Source organism: Melampsora larici-populina (assembly GCF_000204055.1).
Source record: "Melampsora larici-populina 98AG31 unplaced genomic scaffold MELLAscaffold_108, whole genome shotgun sequence".
In the NCBI taxonomy this organism is placed as follows: domain Eukaryota; kingdom Fungi; phylum Basidiomycota; class Pucciniomycetes; order Pucciniales; family Melampsoraceae; genus Melampsora; species Melampsora laricis-populina.
This window is the reverse complement of record NW_006768872.1, coordinates 59,469-76,485: the sequence shown is the minus strand read 5'-3', so window position 1 is coordinate 76,485 and position 17,017 is coordinate 59,469. Positions and strand designations below refer to the sequence as shown.

Genomic DNA, 17,017 nt, shown 5'->3' with positions numbered 1-17,017 from the left:
TTCCATTTTGTTTTTGTTCTTATATTTATTCATTTTATTTCAAGATCATCGACCAGATTTTGAAAGAAGACTTGGCCCGAGTGCACTCCAAAACTCGGCGACCACGAAAAAACGGCAAGCCTCACGGGTATTTCCACAAGATATCAATCAGCCCTTCGGAATGGGCATCAATCGAAGAACTCAACTCAGAGCTCGAGGTCAGTTTGATTTGAGTATTTAAATCATAGATTGCATATTGATGACTGTATGATTATCATCTACAACCTTTTTTGACCATCACTAAACAGATGGAAGGGACCATGCCCACCGGGGCCATGGTAATTCCTAAGTACATAGAACTGCGACAACAATTACAAGAACGAGAGAAGAAACTTTCCAAAAGTGATGCCCTTTATCCAATGCTCGAAGCTATGATATCTAAACTGCAAGGGTACCTGAATTAGGGGATACAAAGTAGAAAGCCGGGCACGTGCCCACAAGTCCACTTTCCCAGATACCAGCTGAAATCTGGGCAAAAAGAAAAATCCGGGCTCGATTCCCAGTTCTCTGCCCAGTTCTTGATTGAGAATCCCCTCACTCCCCTCAAACCCCGCAGAATCAACCAGCTAAGTTTAATATCATGTCGTCGTCTCAGGATCAACACTCAGACACCATCATATCACCTGAACCATCTTCCGAACCAGATCCAAAACCTACTCAACTACAACTTGATCCTTCGACTCTGAGTCAAGTCCTCACTGGTGCAATCACCCTAGCTCAAACAGCGGGTTCAAGCGTTTCCAACAAAAATAAGAAGTCGAATTCAAAGATGCCCCGTAAATTGAATGCAACTCGAGCAAAACCTCGCTCGCCTCGTAAGTCCAAATCGAACAAGTCCAAAAAAACAAAAACCAACAATGAAAGTGCTCAAAATGAAGATGAAAAAGTCAACAAGTCATCACAGCACTGGGATAAGGATGATAATGGGCAGGGGAAATCTTCAATGTACTTATTGATCAATTGGCTTACGGAGGAAGAGAATTTTGGTAGATTCAAAGATAACAAATCAGAAAAGAAAGGTGTGGCCGAAGATATTGAAAGGTACATGATTGAGAATGGAATCACTTGGCGTAGTGCGGATATTATCAGAAAAAAGGTATGTTACGTCTCATTCATTGACCGTTGTTTTTCTTATATCTGACTCTGACTGTAAACCTTTGTGTTGGTTTACAGATTGGCCGTGAAGAGGAAGCTTGGCGAGCAGCTGACGGTTTGCGTAACAAGACTGGTCAAGGAAGTTATTTGTCAGCAACGGAATTGAAGACTGCCAAGGGGTGGGCTGATGATGATCCTGAATGGCTTAAAGTAAAGAAGGTAGCAATCGGTAAGCAAACTTTCTTTTGCTTTGCATTATTCCGTTCTGTTAAGTTTCTGATTTTGCTTCTGGCCTTCTTCTCAGCACCAATCTTAAAGAAGTCGAAGTATTATTTTGAACTAGAGCCAATTTTTGGGACCCAACACGCCAATGTCAGACTAGCTGCTGCACACGGTTTACCTCCCACGATTGATGAAGACAAGGGAAGTCAAGTTGAATCCCAACGTGATTCAAGGGAACATTCAGTCAATTCAAATCTAGCTTATGAGGCGAACCATAATGACAACACCGGGTAAGCAACGCACCGGCCCGCTACAAGCGACTTTTGCGCTGTGTTGCTCTTTTTTTTCAGTTGTTGTGATGTAGCTCTTGGGAGCGTTGCGTTGTCAAAAAAAAAAAAATATCGCCATCATGCAGCGCAACTTGCTTTATCAGCAACGCTCCGGAGCAACAACGCTCCGTAACGCAACAGGCATTAACAGCAACGCTGAACCGCAACGTGGGCCTAAAACTGAATTATTAACATAATAAAAAAATAACCACTTGTAACAATCGATAGAGGCATAGCATAGGTTAGAAAAAGGAATAATGAGGCATAGTATATAAAAGGAAGCGACTCGGGCCACACTCATCTTTGCTACGGCCACACTCCACGTGACTTGGCGAGACCATTACATGTACCACCCTACATGCAGTGGGTGTCTTTTCTTTTTTTAATTCCATCGCTCATCGCATCATAGCTGAAGGACTGCGAGAAGAGCGGGACGAGTGAGGTGGCATTGGCAAACAGATCGATTATACTGGGTGGACAGTAGAGATTGATTAGAGAAATCAATCGCTCGGGACGTGTATATTGATTTCATTATGATACTCAGATTGTTTCCGTGATGCGAGGAGTAAGAGACACCTGAGGCGGGTTATCAAGTCGATTTAGTTGGAGTAACCCCTCCAGAGTTCAAATTCAAAACGGGCGGCTCAATTTGGAGGGTACGGGGGTGATGAAAAGCATCGAGCAGTTGAATGTTTGCTAAATATCCTCAGGGATAGTATGGTAAGAATTCACTCGATCAAAGCAATCAAATATGATCATGTTGAATTGCACATATGAATGACCTCAAGTGAGTGTAAAGGGTTGCAAAGAGGCAAAGGCTTGACCAAAAGTACTTGTTAGACAGCGGAGTATCATGAATATGTATGTACAGTCAATCAATTGTGCAGACCCCTTCGGTTTAAACAGAGTGGAACTTTGGACATAATCGAGCATTATTACGCCGATGGCCCACCAGGCCACAGGCCTTGCAAGTCTCCACTCGCTTCCCATTCACAGGTGGATCGACATACTCAAAAGCGGATGGATCTCGACGTGTAGAGTCATCTTGATCCTGACGACTTGAAGTTAATCGGGGCCTCCCTTTTGATATGATCGGATGAGGTTCTTGTAAAACCACTGGGACTTGCTGGGAAAGTTCATGTAGTTGCTCTACCATTTCCTGCTGCTGTCGCATCGGAAGATTCTTGAAATTCTCAGACAGGCGGTTGAGAACAGTTGGTAATACATCACTTGGCTCTTCGGGCAGTAGCTGAAGCAAAATTGGTGTGGGATGATGGAGATGCCAGTGGCGGTGGAAATCCGCGAGTGAAAGTTGTTCTTTCTGTGAGATAAGCCGGCGTAAAAGATGAGAGCAAGGGAGACCCCAAACTGTTGTGAATGTTTGGGTACAAGGCTTCGTATCTGGGCTCAATGGGCGCCTCACAAGCTCGAGCTACAAACGGAGATGATTGTTATCAGCAGCAATCGATTTGCATAAAGCCTAACCTGACATACTTGTTCGTGTACTTTGCAAAGTGAAAACGATGAAACCTTCCTATTGACATCCTGGAAGATCTCTCCCTTGGGTGTAGGTAGAGCAAAAGTGAGGACATTCATCTGATCCTTAGCCAGCTGGGCACGGTAGTCGGTGAGAAAGTTTTCAATTGAATGTACAATTTTTTCACTACAATCGAGAATGTTATTCAGATTGATCTTGATATACTTCTTGATCCGTCCATGGGCGCCTTCACCTCGTGATGTTACTGTGTGCCCAAGATGACAGACAGAGTTGGTCCATGCCTTGACAAACATATGCTTGTATGGCTTGATCCACGTATCTTCCAGATACTTGACATCGGTGGTTGAGTGTGATTTTTTGAACGTCGACCAGGCCAATAAAAAATCCTCTTCCGTTTTAGAGTACATGACCTACAAGAAGAGATTTTAACAAAGTTCTATCATACAAAGCAAGAAAAACACTCACGGATCTCCAGTCCTTCATAAAGGTGTCCCACTCTTCTTTGGGTTTCCCAGAGAAACAAGGCTTGCAGGTCTTGATTACATTCTTCTCAATATGCCAGATACACAGCAAAATCTCTGCTGTCTCAAAATGGATCCTGATGGCTGCGATTAGGGCAAGTTCTCGATCGGTGACCAGGACTCGAGGTAGATAGTCAACATGAAAGAGATTTTTGAAGTACTTCAGAGCAGTTGTGTATGATTCCTTGCTTTCGGTCTTCATGAAGATGAAACATGCTGAGAAAGTTGTGTGAAGCGCAGTTGTACCCACAATATGCAGCAATGGGAACTTTGACCGAGTTGTCTTGTATGTAGCATCCAAGATAAAGACCTCGTAGTTGACGCGCAGGAGTGAAATCGAATCTGGATGCGCAAAAAACACATGCGTCACCTGGCCTTTGTCATCGGTCTTGACTTCAATCTTGTAACCCTTTCTGGTGAACCTTTCAACTAAAGTATCCATGGGAGTTCTTCCATCTAATTTATCCCATGTTGCTTGTCTCTTGAGGTTATATAACTTTTTACGCGGGATATCTGCACCACCATCCATGTTGCGGAGTTGAACCTGAATATCACGAATCTCAGTCTTGGCTTCAAACAGTAATTTGACTGCCTTATCCTGGGTTTCAGTGAGCCGGAGGTGAACTGGGTGTGCTGATGCTGCAGAGGAAGGTCCGTGATTATGCATAGGTTCCTTGATGACAAAGCTCCACGTGTTGACCTCGGATTCTGTTCCTATGAGCTGGAATGGGCAGTTGGTAACACAGCTAGAGGCCTTTCGCTTACGTGTCTCATCTTTCAGACCATGTCTATTGCGGTAGGTCCCTCCTAGTGTACATTTGTAGTATACTTTTTCAAGGCCATTGTTCTTCTTTGATGTCTTCGTTACAACTCCATAACCATGTTGAGCAGCAAATGAGTTGATTTGCCTTTCCATCACATCCTTAGAGGTGTAAGTGGTGTTGATCAAAGCTGATGGTGGTGGTGGTAATGACTGTGTTGATTGTTCTTCGATCATTGATGTGGAAAAGTGGATTTGAAGGCAATGTAGAAAATACATAGAGACTTCTCCGCTACAATCTTAAAAAAAAGAAAAGACACCCACTACATGTAGGGTGGTACATGTAATGGTCTCGCCAAGTCACGTGGAGTGTGGCCGTAGCAAAGATGAGTGTGGCCCGAGTCGCTTCCTATATAAAATTGTAGCATAGTTGTTTAATAAAGTGAAAAATATAAATTGTGATATAAGAAAGGAAAGTACCAAGAGAAAAGTTGTAAGTACAATATCAACTTTAATCGATTTGTTATAATACTATTCCCAAGTCTTTCAAAATCTGCGTCAACTCCTCATAAGCTTCACCCAGAGGAACACCTTCTCTCAACCATAATCTACTGGACACAAGTCGTTTGATTGTCCGAGAAATCAGAGCACCTCGACTACTCGAACAAACATCTGACGCGCAGGAAAAGATGCGCTCAGGAGCGCAGGAGGAGCCTGTTGAGGCTAGATAATCTCCAGCCATGATGCCCAGGATCCGGTAAGACTTTGCATGCTTCTAAGGATAGGTTGCAAAAACGTCAGGTCGGTATCTACAAAAAGAAAATTACAATGACAATGCAATGCAACTCACCTTCCACCATTTAAGACTTGCGGCTGGATCTTGTATATCATACTTGTCAGCCCTCATCTTATCCACTCGGTTTAAATAATTCTTAATTTGTATATCTTCAGGTTCTTCAATCTCCGCGTCATTGTCAGAGTCATCGCAAAAGATGAGTGGTCTTGGGGAAGAAGTTGCAGGAGTTTGGCTATCGTCGGTACGAGGAATGGGGTTAGATTTGTCATTCGCAGGATGCAGGTGTTCGTATTCCCGGTGACCACGTCGTAAAAGGGCTTCTGCATTCATTGTGATTGCAGATGATTCTCCAAACCACTTGGAGAAAAACCGTAGTCGGAAAAATGGGTGGAGCAACGTCGCCATGATGAGGGTTTCGCATTGGAGTGCTTCGTTCAAATACTTGACAGTCTTCTCCTTCATTTTCGCAAGCATCGGGTAGATGGCATCGGTCATGCTTAGTGGTTCAATCTTCTTTTCGAGCGAGTCACGAAGCTCCACGTATTGTGGGATTACCATGCATCCCGTGGGTCCGTCCCCTTCCATAAGCAGAGTGGTGTTTAGGAATGGCTGACAAGTTGATCAACAATCAATCAAATGTCAGCACAGCTTGGCATATATGAGAAAGAAAGAATCGAAAAGAAATATCACCTCAAGCTCATCGTTGATTTTCCGGACTTGAGCCCATTCGGAAGTCGTCATCTCGAGTTCATGGAAATATCCATACGGTTTTTTGTCTTTGCGTGCAGGTCAATGTTTGGAATGTACCATGTTCAAATTGTTTCGACAGAGTTCATCGATGACCTGAAGAGTATGAAACAAACTCAACTGGCGCTCACACAATCAAGAAAGTAAGAGAAATAACTTACCGCTCTGGCCAACCAAGCTTTATGGCGGCTTTGATACTTGATATTCCAATGTATCCCATAGCCTGCAATCAAAGATCCTTGGAAACCCTTTTGCTCGGCTACTCGCTTGAACTCATTTCGCCAGGCCGCAGAACAAGTTATTCGCCGGGTTATGAAGTCAACCTGTTTGGAAAGAATAAGACATACGTTAACAAGTATTTAGACCAGTGTCACAGAGGCAAGAAATACACGCCTTTCGCAAGATATAGTCGGCATTATTTGCTTCTCGACGGTGAGTAGGTAGTACTTCTTTACTAACCGTTGAGAGCTCAGGATACTTGTCTTCTTCTTCTGCATCAGCAGCATTCCATTCATTCTTGTCGTCCAGTTCTGCAACTACCTCAGCAGGGGCCGGCAAGTCATTGTTGAGCTCTTGAGGGTCATGCTCAGGATCGTCGGATTCAGCTTCAGTGACATTTGATGATTTGCTATCAGAAGATTAGAAACCCAGTCAGTTAGTGACCATTCTAATCATTATAGATTCAAATATTTGTCTTGCCTGTTGACTGCTTCCTCCTCGTCTTCCTCGTCAATTGTCCCAATCGAAGGGAAGGTTCCACAGTCAGTTTGTTTCACCTTGATTGGAGGGGGTGCTTTCACTCCCAGCGCCTCCAAACCCGCGTTGACAATCAATGCCAACTTGTGGCAGAAACAAAAGATGTGCATCGATTGTGGATTCCAATTGTACAAAAGGTTGCCTTCTTCAAGAAATTGCCGGTGCATTTCTTTGGCCATGGTCTTATTGTTGGATCCCGAATCCGTAGTCTGGCAGAGCAAGTAAGACCACAAAGAACAAGTTTCAGCATGTAATAATCATCTCTAAGAATCAGATATAGAGACGAGTAGAAATAAAAAAAACTCATCTTTTGATAAAGACCACGTTTGATCAAGAAGTGGGCCAACGGTTCCGCCAACCACGGCCTGTGGTGGTGCCATTGGACAACCTTCATCGTGAGGTGACGAACTCTGTAGTTCCAATCTTTGTCCACAAAAGTTACCGATGCGCCAATGAACGCATGGCGATTACCTTTGGTCGTCCAGCCATCGTGTACCAAATTGATTTTCGATTTCAGCGCCTGTTAATGAGTGAGTTGTTGATTAGTAATGTATCTTGTCTTAAATGATTGAGTAAAAAGAAGAAGTCTCACCTTCAATTCCGAGAAGACTGATTCCTTGAGAGAAACATTGAGCATCTTTGCCTCGTCAGCAGCCCACCTACGACCATTCAAATGTGCTTCCTTTCTAAGGTAGCACACCATACCACGAAGTAGGGGATCTTCGATTCGACTCCAAGGCTGCGCGTGGCGGATGAGCCACATACAGGCCATTTGATTGAGAATTGAATTCGAGAACTGCACCTTCTTCGTGTCAACGACAAAATTATCCATCGGTCCAGCCTTTTTGGCTGCTTTGCGAGTCTCTGCTACTGATGCTGGAATCTCAAGTTCGGGTTCTTCTTCTTTGGCTCGAAGTCGTCCGCTGCACCCTATATCTGATTGGCCATCTTGAGTTGAACCATCACGATGCACTTTCAGGTTGCCGGTCATGTTGGTGTAACTAACTCGGACTGGATTATCCTCGTCTCGGTGGCAGAATCGACAGGGATAGCTCAAGGGGGGCTTGCTTTTATCCTGTATGGAAAGATAGTTGGAATAGAAAAAAGAAGATTAAAATTTATTTCAATTAGAAAAAAAAAATCCACACTTACATCGTGTTCCTCATGGAAAGGTGGACCATAGTAACCCCGAAGCTTGGCCAGATCCGTGACAGTGACCTTCGGCTTCTTCTTGGCTCCAATCAAAGCATCTTCATCGTCGGAAGCGGCTCACAGAGTTTCTTTGGTGACGTACTTCGAAACATTCTGAAGTTTTGAAATTGTGTCAGTGTTCAGCATCGCAGAGAGATACAAGAATGAACGACTGACCTTATCTGGCTTCGAAGAACCAGCCGCTGGTTTTCTTTGCCTTACTTTACTGGCGGGCTCCTTGCCTTTGCTTTTCTTCTTGACAACTTTCGGGGCTTCTTCTTCTTCTTCAGATTCAACATCAGCCTGACGCTTTCTCTTGTTGGTCGGGCTCAGAACCACAGACTCGTTGTCAGAGTCATCGATGACAGTGTGAGTAGTCTTGCTTTTAGACGTAATTTGGACTGAAATATTGCTGTCTATCGAGACACGTCGACGGGAATCAGGTGATGGTTTCACCATGCCTGGGTGGCTGGTTTGGGTGCGAGAACGTTTGGAGCCTTGGGAGGTAGACATGTTTTTGCTTGAAATGACTGATGAGTTGGTGATGGAAGTGATAACTAAGGTGATAGTAACAGAATTAGAATTAATTGGAGATTAAAGATATGAATGGTAAGAATCAGATCAGAGCAGATTGGAAGAAGATAAAAGAAATGGGAAGCGGTGGGGAGGGGAACAGGGGAACTTACAAGGATTTGAGAACAAGTATAAGTGCACTTTTTTTGTGACCTTGACCCGTTTGGCTGCGTATCCAGATCGATGTTGCCGACAAGTTCGCCTTGGCCTACCCCAAATGGGGAGGTATGGTGTCCACATCGGAGCTAATTGTGTAGGAAGGGGTGGTGTGGTTGATCGATGCAGGTAAGTATTGCTGGTCTGGGCATCCTGGCTTAATTCCGGCTGGATGCGGAATTTGGGTACCGCAACATCTGCAAACGTTGCGGTCCCCGGTGCCAATGCAGCTGTAAACGCTGCGGTTACTAAAATGTGGTTCTCCCGGGTCTCTGCTGCGGTACGGATCAGGGAGCAACGGGTACCCGCAACAATTGCTGCGCTGCTGGCCGTAAAAACCGCAGCACACCGCCCCTCAACAGCAACGGCCAGCGTTGCTGACCCGGTGTTGATAATGACGACTTAAATCAAAATGTGATGGATGATTCTCTCTCAGCAAATCTTCTTCATGATGAAACCAACAGCGGCCCGGATAGTCCAACTATGGATGATTACAGGAACATTTTGAATGATGATCAAGAAATTGAAGAGGATCATGTTCCATACACACCCACTCCTATTTTCAGACCTCGAGATTCTCGGATCCAAACTCAACCTCAATCCACGTCTTCATCACTCAAACGGTCATTGTCAAAACACTCCTTGAATTCAGGGAGCCAATCCTTATTCAACAAACGAGGCCGAATTTCCGGTTCATCATGTTTGATCCAGGGTTTAATTCAAGAAAAAGAAATTGGATCAACCCCAGCTCAACCAGAAACCACCAGCAACTCGATTGAGCACCAAGCGTTCATCCAACATGGTCAAAATATGGATCGCTTGGCTCAAGCGGTAGAAAATATGGGCGCCTCGTTACAACCAACACAGAGTGATTTAACTCCAGATCAAATTAAAGAAAAATCTAAAATTGAAATGGAGATGGCTAATGTCAAGTTAATGAGTGAGAAGTTTGATTTAAATTCAAGAAAGGAGAAGCATCAACTTGAAATGAAGAATCTGAAAGCTGAGTTGGAACATCAAGAAGTTATTAGGAATGCGAAATTGATCAGTACTTTGGTTAAGGAACATGGCCTAGATTTCCAGGATGCAATGCTTACAGCTCAACACACGCAAGCCATGATACCAAAACCTTCAACTTCAAGTAAGTGAAATGATTGTAGATTTCAATATGAAATTTTCAACACGTATATCTAATTTTATTTCTAATATCATTCGTCAGATGATTTAAAAGAAACATTTGAAGAGTCATCTGAAGAAACATGATCAATTGAATTTCCCATAAGGTTTCTTACAAAACGTCTGAATTTTTATACAGAGGTCAAAAATAAATTTGTTTTTCCTATTTGTTTTCAAATTTATCTTCAAATCAACAAAATATAAAATCACATTCCCTTGTCTTGTTATTCCAAAATCTTTCAAAAATTTCAATATTTGTTTAAAAACACGTTAAAATAAAAGAAAAAAAAACCATGAAAAATAGCCGGTCTCAAAGCAAACCCGGTTGCCAAAAAACCCGGTACACCCAGTTGCTTTTTTGGTGGCAACTTTGTGTATTGAGTTGACATTTTTGACACCTCCAAGCCAAAAAGACAACCAGGTGTACCGGGTTTGCTTTGAGACCGGCTAATATTCTGTGTGAACAGAACGATCCACCAGAACATCCTCCTTTCTCAAAAATATATCCCCCAAACCACATTTCAAAATAAAATATGATTGATTTTCTTTTTGTTCCTTTTACTATCTATTGTTGTCTACTTATAAAACTTCAGGTAGTTGCAATTTGACATTTTCATAACCGGTTTTGAAAAAAAAAATCTTTCAACAAGATAGATGTGAGGGGTTTATTTCACATTGTTGCAGAGCAGACCACACAGCACATACAGCACATCCAGCAATCTAAAGTTGAGGAAGGAAATAGCTGAGTCTAACAACACATAGGCAGCCCAGAATAACCTACCAAGTCACACCGGATGCAATGTCGTGTCGCATTTGGGGCTGCGACACGCTGTTGCTGCCTCGGGCACTACACATGCCCCGCGTGCGACAAGCCAAATTTGGCTGCGACAACACACGGTGACCTGCGACATCCACTCCGCGCACCGGTCAAGTGCAACATCAAAAAATACACATGCGACAACTCAGCGTCTGAATGCAACGATTCACCCTTCAACTGTGATGAATCAACCCTTGGCTCACAACAAAGGCTTATACTAATACTGACCCTTCAATCTTAGGTCATTCTTTCATCAGTCGGTAGTCCTGAAAACGCTTTAAAAAATGTATGTGAATTGTTATTCAGGCATCTAGAATCTTAAATCATCAACTCACTGTTGGAACTGTTGTTTTCATTCATCTTAGCTTTGACATATCTTTCTCTTGCTCAAGATGCTGGTAAATGATTCATATCCCTTTGAAATCAAAGATGGACTATAGACTTATCACTGATTAAATGTGTTTGTCATTATCAAATGTTTGTTTTTAATGCTGATTATGAGGTCACCCGTGAAGTAGTCATCATCCCAATCGTAAGGATCACTTTCTTTTCAAAATCTAAGACTTGGACAAACACAATTGACAAAAACTGATTAATGATTTACCTTCAACGAACATGACCCATATTTCATATTAGCAATTGTGATTAGGGGTCCGTTTATTAGGATGTTGGATGACATTTGGATTACTATATCAAATTCAAGAACAACAGCCTCAACTACTGCACCATCTTCATCGATTCCCAACACGGAAGAAAGTAATAATTCAACTAATATAAATCATCATTATCCAAATCACATTATGGAAGAAGATAAATATGAAAGAACATCATCAAAGTAAATCAATAAAACTTCATCAAATAACTTTTCATCACCTATACCACTGATTAATGAAAGATGTACTCTCAATTCTCCCATCAGGAATTAATCTCATTCTCATTCTAATCCTCCATCAATACAATTCGAATCTGATTTCATATTTCTTTTCGTTTTGTAGTGATTTTGATGTGATTTGTTTTTATACACAGAGAGTTTGGAGATAGTTTCTTTCCGATTTATTTTTTAACTATATCAGATCTTCAATTTTCAAAACCTGGATCTAACGTTTTTTGTAAATACAACACCATTTGTATTTTGTATCTTGTTTTGGAAGGTGTTTGTGGGATGATGATGATGAAGTGTGCTCTTGTTTTTCATGTGATTCAAAGGCCTTTTAGTCTCACTTGTACATAGAAAAATGATTTTGAATTATTTCAAAGAACAGTCTTCTTTGTTGATGTAGGAAATCTTCTCTTTTACAAAACAATTGGTCTTTGTTTGATACTAGGATTGGAAGGTTTTGACAAATAGTACACAGATTGATTGTAGTGCCAAAAGAAGTGGAGGAAATCTTGTGACAAGTTGAAGTTTTGAATTTGATGAACTTCATGATGATCATGGATGTTCATGTGAAAAACATCATCACAAAGCCAAATGATATGTCAGATCAATTGAGCTAAACATAAATTCCTCTCTTGACTCAGAAATCGAAACGCTTGAGCGTTGTCCTGACTTATCATCTCATTGACAATCACATATGATTCCATGCATCCAGCTCTTGATCGTCTTCAATTGAACACAGCGCGTGCAAAAAATTCACATGATCATTAGCTCATAGCTTCGGGAAATTCATCACCTATGTACAGATCTTTTCAAGAAATCAAAATCACAATGAAAATTCATCTTTCACTTGATCTGTTGGATATCTACTGACAAATTCAAGATTCGCTCTTGAAGCTTCTTGACTCCTATAGACACCATAGGATCAATCCATGTCACACCCTCAACTATAAAAAAAGTTCAAAATCAATGTGCGATGGTGAAAGTGGCTTGGCCCATGACGGAACTAGGGATCTTGAAGTTCAAGTCAAGGGTTGATTTGTTGGAGTCAAAAGCTGTCACAAGGTGATAATGTCGCATTCAGAAGGCGAGTTGTCGCATGTGTGTTTTTTAATGTCGCACTTGACCGGTGCGCGGGGTGGATGTCGCAGGTCACCGTGTGTTGTCGCAGCCAAATTTGGCTTGTCGCACGCAGGGCATGTGTAGTGCCCAAGGCAGCGACACATGTCGCAGCCCCGAATGCGACATGACATTGCACCCGGTGTCAGAGAACTGAAGTTAAGACATGATATATTTTTGAAGAAATTTTGCTTTTTTGGATTATATCTATACAGTCATGAGGTGGGAGTTCAAACCCCAGGAGGGGACCAAGCACTTTTATCTTGCAGCTGAAAAATTTGCATCCAATTCTGAAATTGAATTAATTTATTCAACATTTGATTGGTGTTATATTTGAATCTGTGATTAAAATGATTGGTAATTAACTTGACTTGATTGAGGATTGAAATTGGAATTCTATCTTGTAGAGAAACTTCAGAATTTAAATTAATTTCAATCAAAATTCTTCCTTTAACCAGTTGTGTTTAAACATTATATCTTGTAGCCAAAAAATTTGCAAATAGATGATCTCTTCTACGTGTATCACGATCTGTTCTGGAGATGTGATCGTCATTTTCAAAAGTAGGCGCATCTGCAGGAGGTTGTCAAACACGTGTTTGGTATTGAAGACCTTCGCTTATGGTTCCTAAAACTCCTGACCAAGATTCATTGATTGAAATGAGAAAGTTGTGTAAAATCAAACAAACTTCAATCCATTGATTAGCATGCAGTGCGGTCAAAGCATCCCTGATGACCAATCTGAGCTCTTTCAAGGATTGGAATCGACCTTTCAACATCCCATTACAATGCTCAATGATCACACGCAAGGCACTGATTGCCTTATTGAAGGCATCTTCATCGGACCGCAGGCTGTGACCAGCACAACGCTTCAGACACGGTATAATGACGTTGGATACCGTGTAAGCTGAGTCGGCTAGTAAATATTCACCTTCTTCAAAATAATCATGTGGGTGTTCATACAACTTAAGGGAAATAACAAAGCAAGATGAGTGATTCACTCAATTTTTGATTTTCATCAAATAGATCACCGCGCTCACCTGTGAAGACCGGAATACCCGTTGGTCATGTACACTACCACACCAGCCCAGTTTGTAATACGTCACACATCGATTAATGTCACATACAAGCATGACATTGTAGGCGTAGAAGTTTTTGCGGGTCCAGTAATCTTCAGGGGTCTTCTGAGGTGCTGATGCAAGGGGAATGTAAGTTCCATCCACAAAACCAACGCAGTCTTTGAAGAAAGACATCGAGGAGGTTTGATCTTTCAGAATCGACCGTTCTTGAGGAGTGGGCCACCGCATGTACCTGTCTTTCAAATCGAGTACCGCAATGATGAACCGTTTTGTCCAATTTTGTACACTGCCTTCTGAGAGTAGATAGAGTTAAGATAATTTAGTGAAGAATATTAATTTGTCAAAATCATTCCTAAGAAACATACCGGAGCAATTGAACATTCTTGCAAGATGGAAATGGTCTCCACCATTACCAGCCGTTCCTAAGTTTGCCAGTGCCACCAGTGCCTGCCACCAAACAGGAGCTTGCTTCATGTTTGAGTTGGTTTGGAAGATTTGATTATCTTCGATCAAATCAATCAGCTTGTTGAAAGCTGCTTTGGACATCCGGGCCTGCAAAACAAACAATAAGCAAGTGAAATATCTGTTAATTCTAAATATTCTTTACTTACTAGCTTGATGAAACCATCGCCGCCTTCAATCAACACTTGAGTGAACCAAGCATCTCGCAGTTCCTTCCGGCCACGACAGATCCTGTTTCCAACAAAGCGTTTGTTATTTAAGATTTCGAGTGCTTCGTCTAGGACTTCAAGCTCTAAAGTCGCTCGTCTTCGCAGTTGATATCCCAAACAAAGGAGATGGTAGTTTTGATCCAAGGCGGGTAGCAACTCAAGAAGACCAACAAGAGTCACAAGAGCGGCCTTCTTTCTTTGATTGTCGGCGTTACCTTGGCAAAAGAGCTTTAAGGCGTGAAGCATCCGGAATAGGAAGAGACCCGCAGCGATTTCGACATTCGAATTGGCAAGGAGGGGTAGGTTGTTGTTCTTGAGCGCTTTTCTCGAGTGTCGTTCACTTTGCATTGATTGTCTTAGGTCTAGCTTTCGAGTGAATCGGGGCATGGTGTCGGTGCTGGCGAGTGAGTGCTGAGGAGTTCGCGGTGGGAGTTAGAACTGATAGTGGCTGAAAAAGCGTTCAAAGCAGGAGTCGTGCCCGGGCACGTGCCCAGAAGTCCAGATCTCAAATTTTGGCTGTGAAATTGGGATGTGGACTTGTGGGCACGTGCCCGGCTTTCTACTTTGTATCCCCCAAATGAAGCTCTTAATTGCAAAACACAACTAATGGCAACAATCCTCCACCCGGCTTTTTGAATCAAGTTCTTTGAAAAGTTTTTTGGAAAGACATCGTCAACTTACATCCATGCCGAAACCAATTTCAACAGATTATTCAAGGACTACCAGTTGCGGTCATCTCAAAAGAAAGCCACTCATGCACCCTCAGATTCAGGTAGGGTCTCAATTCCCTCGTCGTCTGCGCCGATTTTTGACCTGTATAGCAATGATGAGGAATACCAGGAGGACCTGGGCGATGACTCACAGGTGAAGGACTATTTCCGATCTGTTCTTTGAATGCAACAGCCAGAATACGACCTGGGAAATCCAAATGAATCTTTTCGCTGGTGGTCGGTAAGCATTCTTCCTCATGTCATTATTCCTCTCATCGTGCTGATCATCTTTATTATTCATCTTGTAATGTCTCTTTCTGAACTTTTAGGTTAACCATGGCCGGTTTCCAATCATAGCCTTGATGGCTAAAGATTATCTCGCATCTTCAGGCTCATCGGCTGGACCCAAGCGCACTTTCTCGGCTGCCGGTGACATTTGTTCAGCAAACCAAGGCGGTCTTACTCCAATCAGCATTGAGCGGTCTGTCTCAACCCATATGTGGCTGGTTGAGATGGTACCTCTTGGTGACGAGTTCAGCAAAGTGGTTGACTGCATCAGAGTCAAAGAATTCATGAGACTTTGAACTATTTAGGATTTTCTTCTCCTTTTATATTTCCTTTCTTACTTTTATATGTCTTGTTTCTTCATTTTCACCTTTTTGTTCAACTACAATCGTGATTTGTGATGATAATAAAGTAATTGCTATCTTGTGGGCCTTTTTTTATAGCGTGGTTAACGCGCTAGTTAGCGTTAACGTAACTGATAAAGCTAAGCTATCAATTTGAGATAGCGGGCAAGGTCCCAAAAAGCTACGTTATCCAAGATAGCGTAGCTTTCAAAGTTACGCTAGGCGCCTGGGAAATTTTCCGTTATCGGATAAAGTTACCCTACGCGTTACTGGGCTCGTAGCGCAGAGTTGCGCTGCTGTCTCAGTGTTGATTGGCAATTCAAGCGCTTGCTCTATCCACATAAGGTAATGTTGATGTCATACTTCTCCTCTTTCACTCCATTGTGTTTTGTCTTTTCATCTATCATATCATTCATCTAATAGTAACTCTGCGTGATTATCAATTAGTCTATCAAGTCAAATCAATCACATATGTTCAACCGGGTATTGTTTTTTTTCTATACGCCAACCAGATAACTCCAGGTAAGTTATGTTGATTGTTTGTGTTTGTGTCTTGCTTTGTGACAAAGATACTGATGAAAGTCACTATCTTTGCCTCAAACATCCCTGAAACAATCCATATCAACCCCAGACTTGAAGCTGTCAATCAAATCACTGGTTTTCACTTTGACCTTGCAATAGTCACTTCGACCTCGAGCTTTCAGGTAAGTTATGTTGATAATTCACATTTTCTTCTTGCTTTGTGACAAAGATCCTGATGAGAGTCACTTTCTTTGCCTCAAAGATCCCTGAAACAATTGATATCAATCCCAGACTTGAAGCTTTCAATGAAATCACTGGCTTTCACTTCAACCTTGCAATAGCTTTCATTATATGGACTTATATCTACCTATTGATTTGCACTATAATCTCCTTGTAGGTGTGATCTTTGGTAAGTGCAAGCTTTGGTAAGCATAGGTGTGTTGGCTTATTTGTAAGTGTGATACAAATCGACCGTTTGGAGAAGGTAATTCCGCTATTACGACTTATAACAAATTTTTGATTACAACTACAATTGGTTTATAGGTGTGATCTTTTGTTAGTTGGATCTTTAGTAAGCATAGGAGTGTTGGCATATGCGTAGGGGGGCAAGGTGATAAAGATGTGGGCATTTGTTGTGGCATAGATAGCCTTTATACAACTTGAATTACACACATTTGCCGGCTTTATCACCTTGCCCCTCTACTTTATGTTTGATCTTACCTATGTCTTGATATTTG

General features: G+C 42.1%; 1 protein-coding gene across 1 annotated transcript; it reads left to right on the top strand.

The window, feature by feature from the left end:
* Positions 1-619: 619 nt before the first annotated feature.
* MELLADRAFT_84213 (uncharacterized protein) lies at positions 620-1,472 on the top strand (the record flags this gene model as incomplete). The annotated part of the gene is made up of 3 exons (XM_007418834.1): positions 620-1,135; positions 1,213-1,363; positions 1,408-1,472. 3 exons carry the CDS (start codon positions 620-622, stop codon positions 1,470-1,472), a joined length of 732 nt encoding a protein of 243 aa, XP_007418896.1.
* Between the last annotated feature and the right edge of the window lie 15,545 nt (positions 1,473-17,017).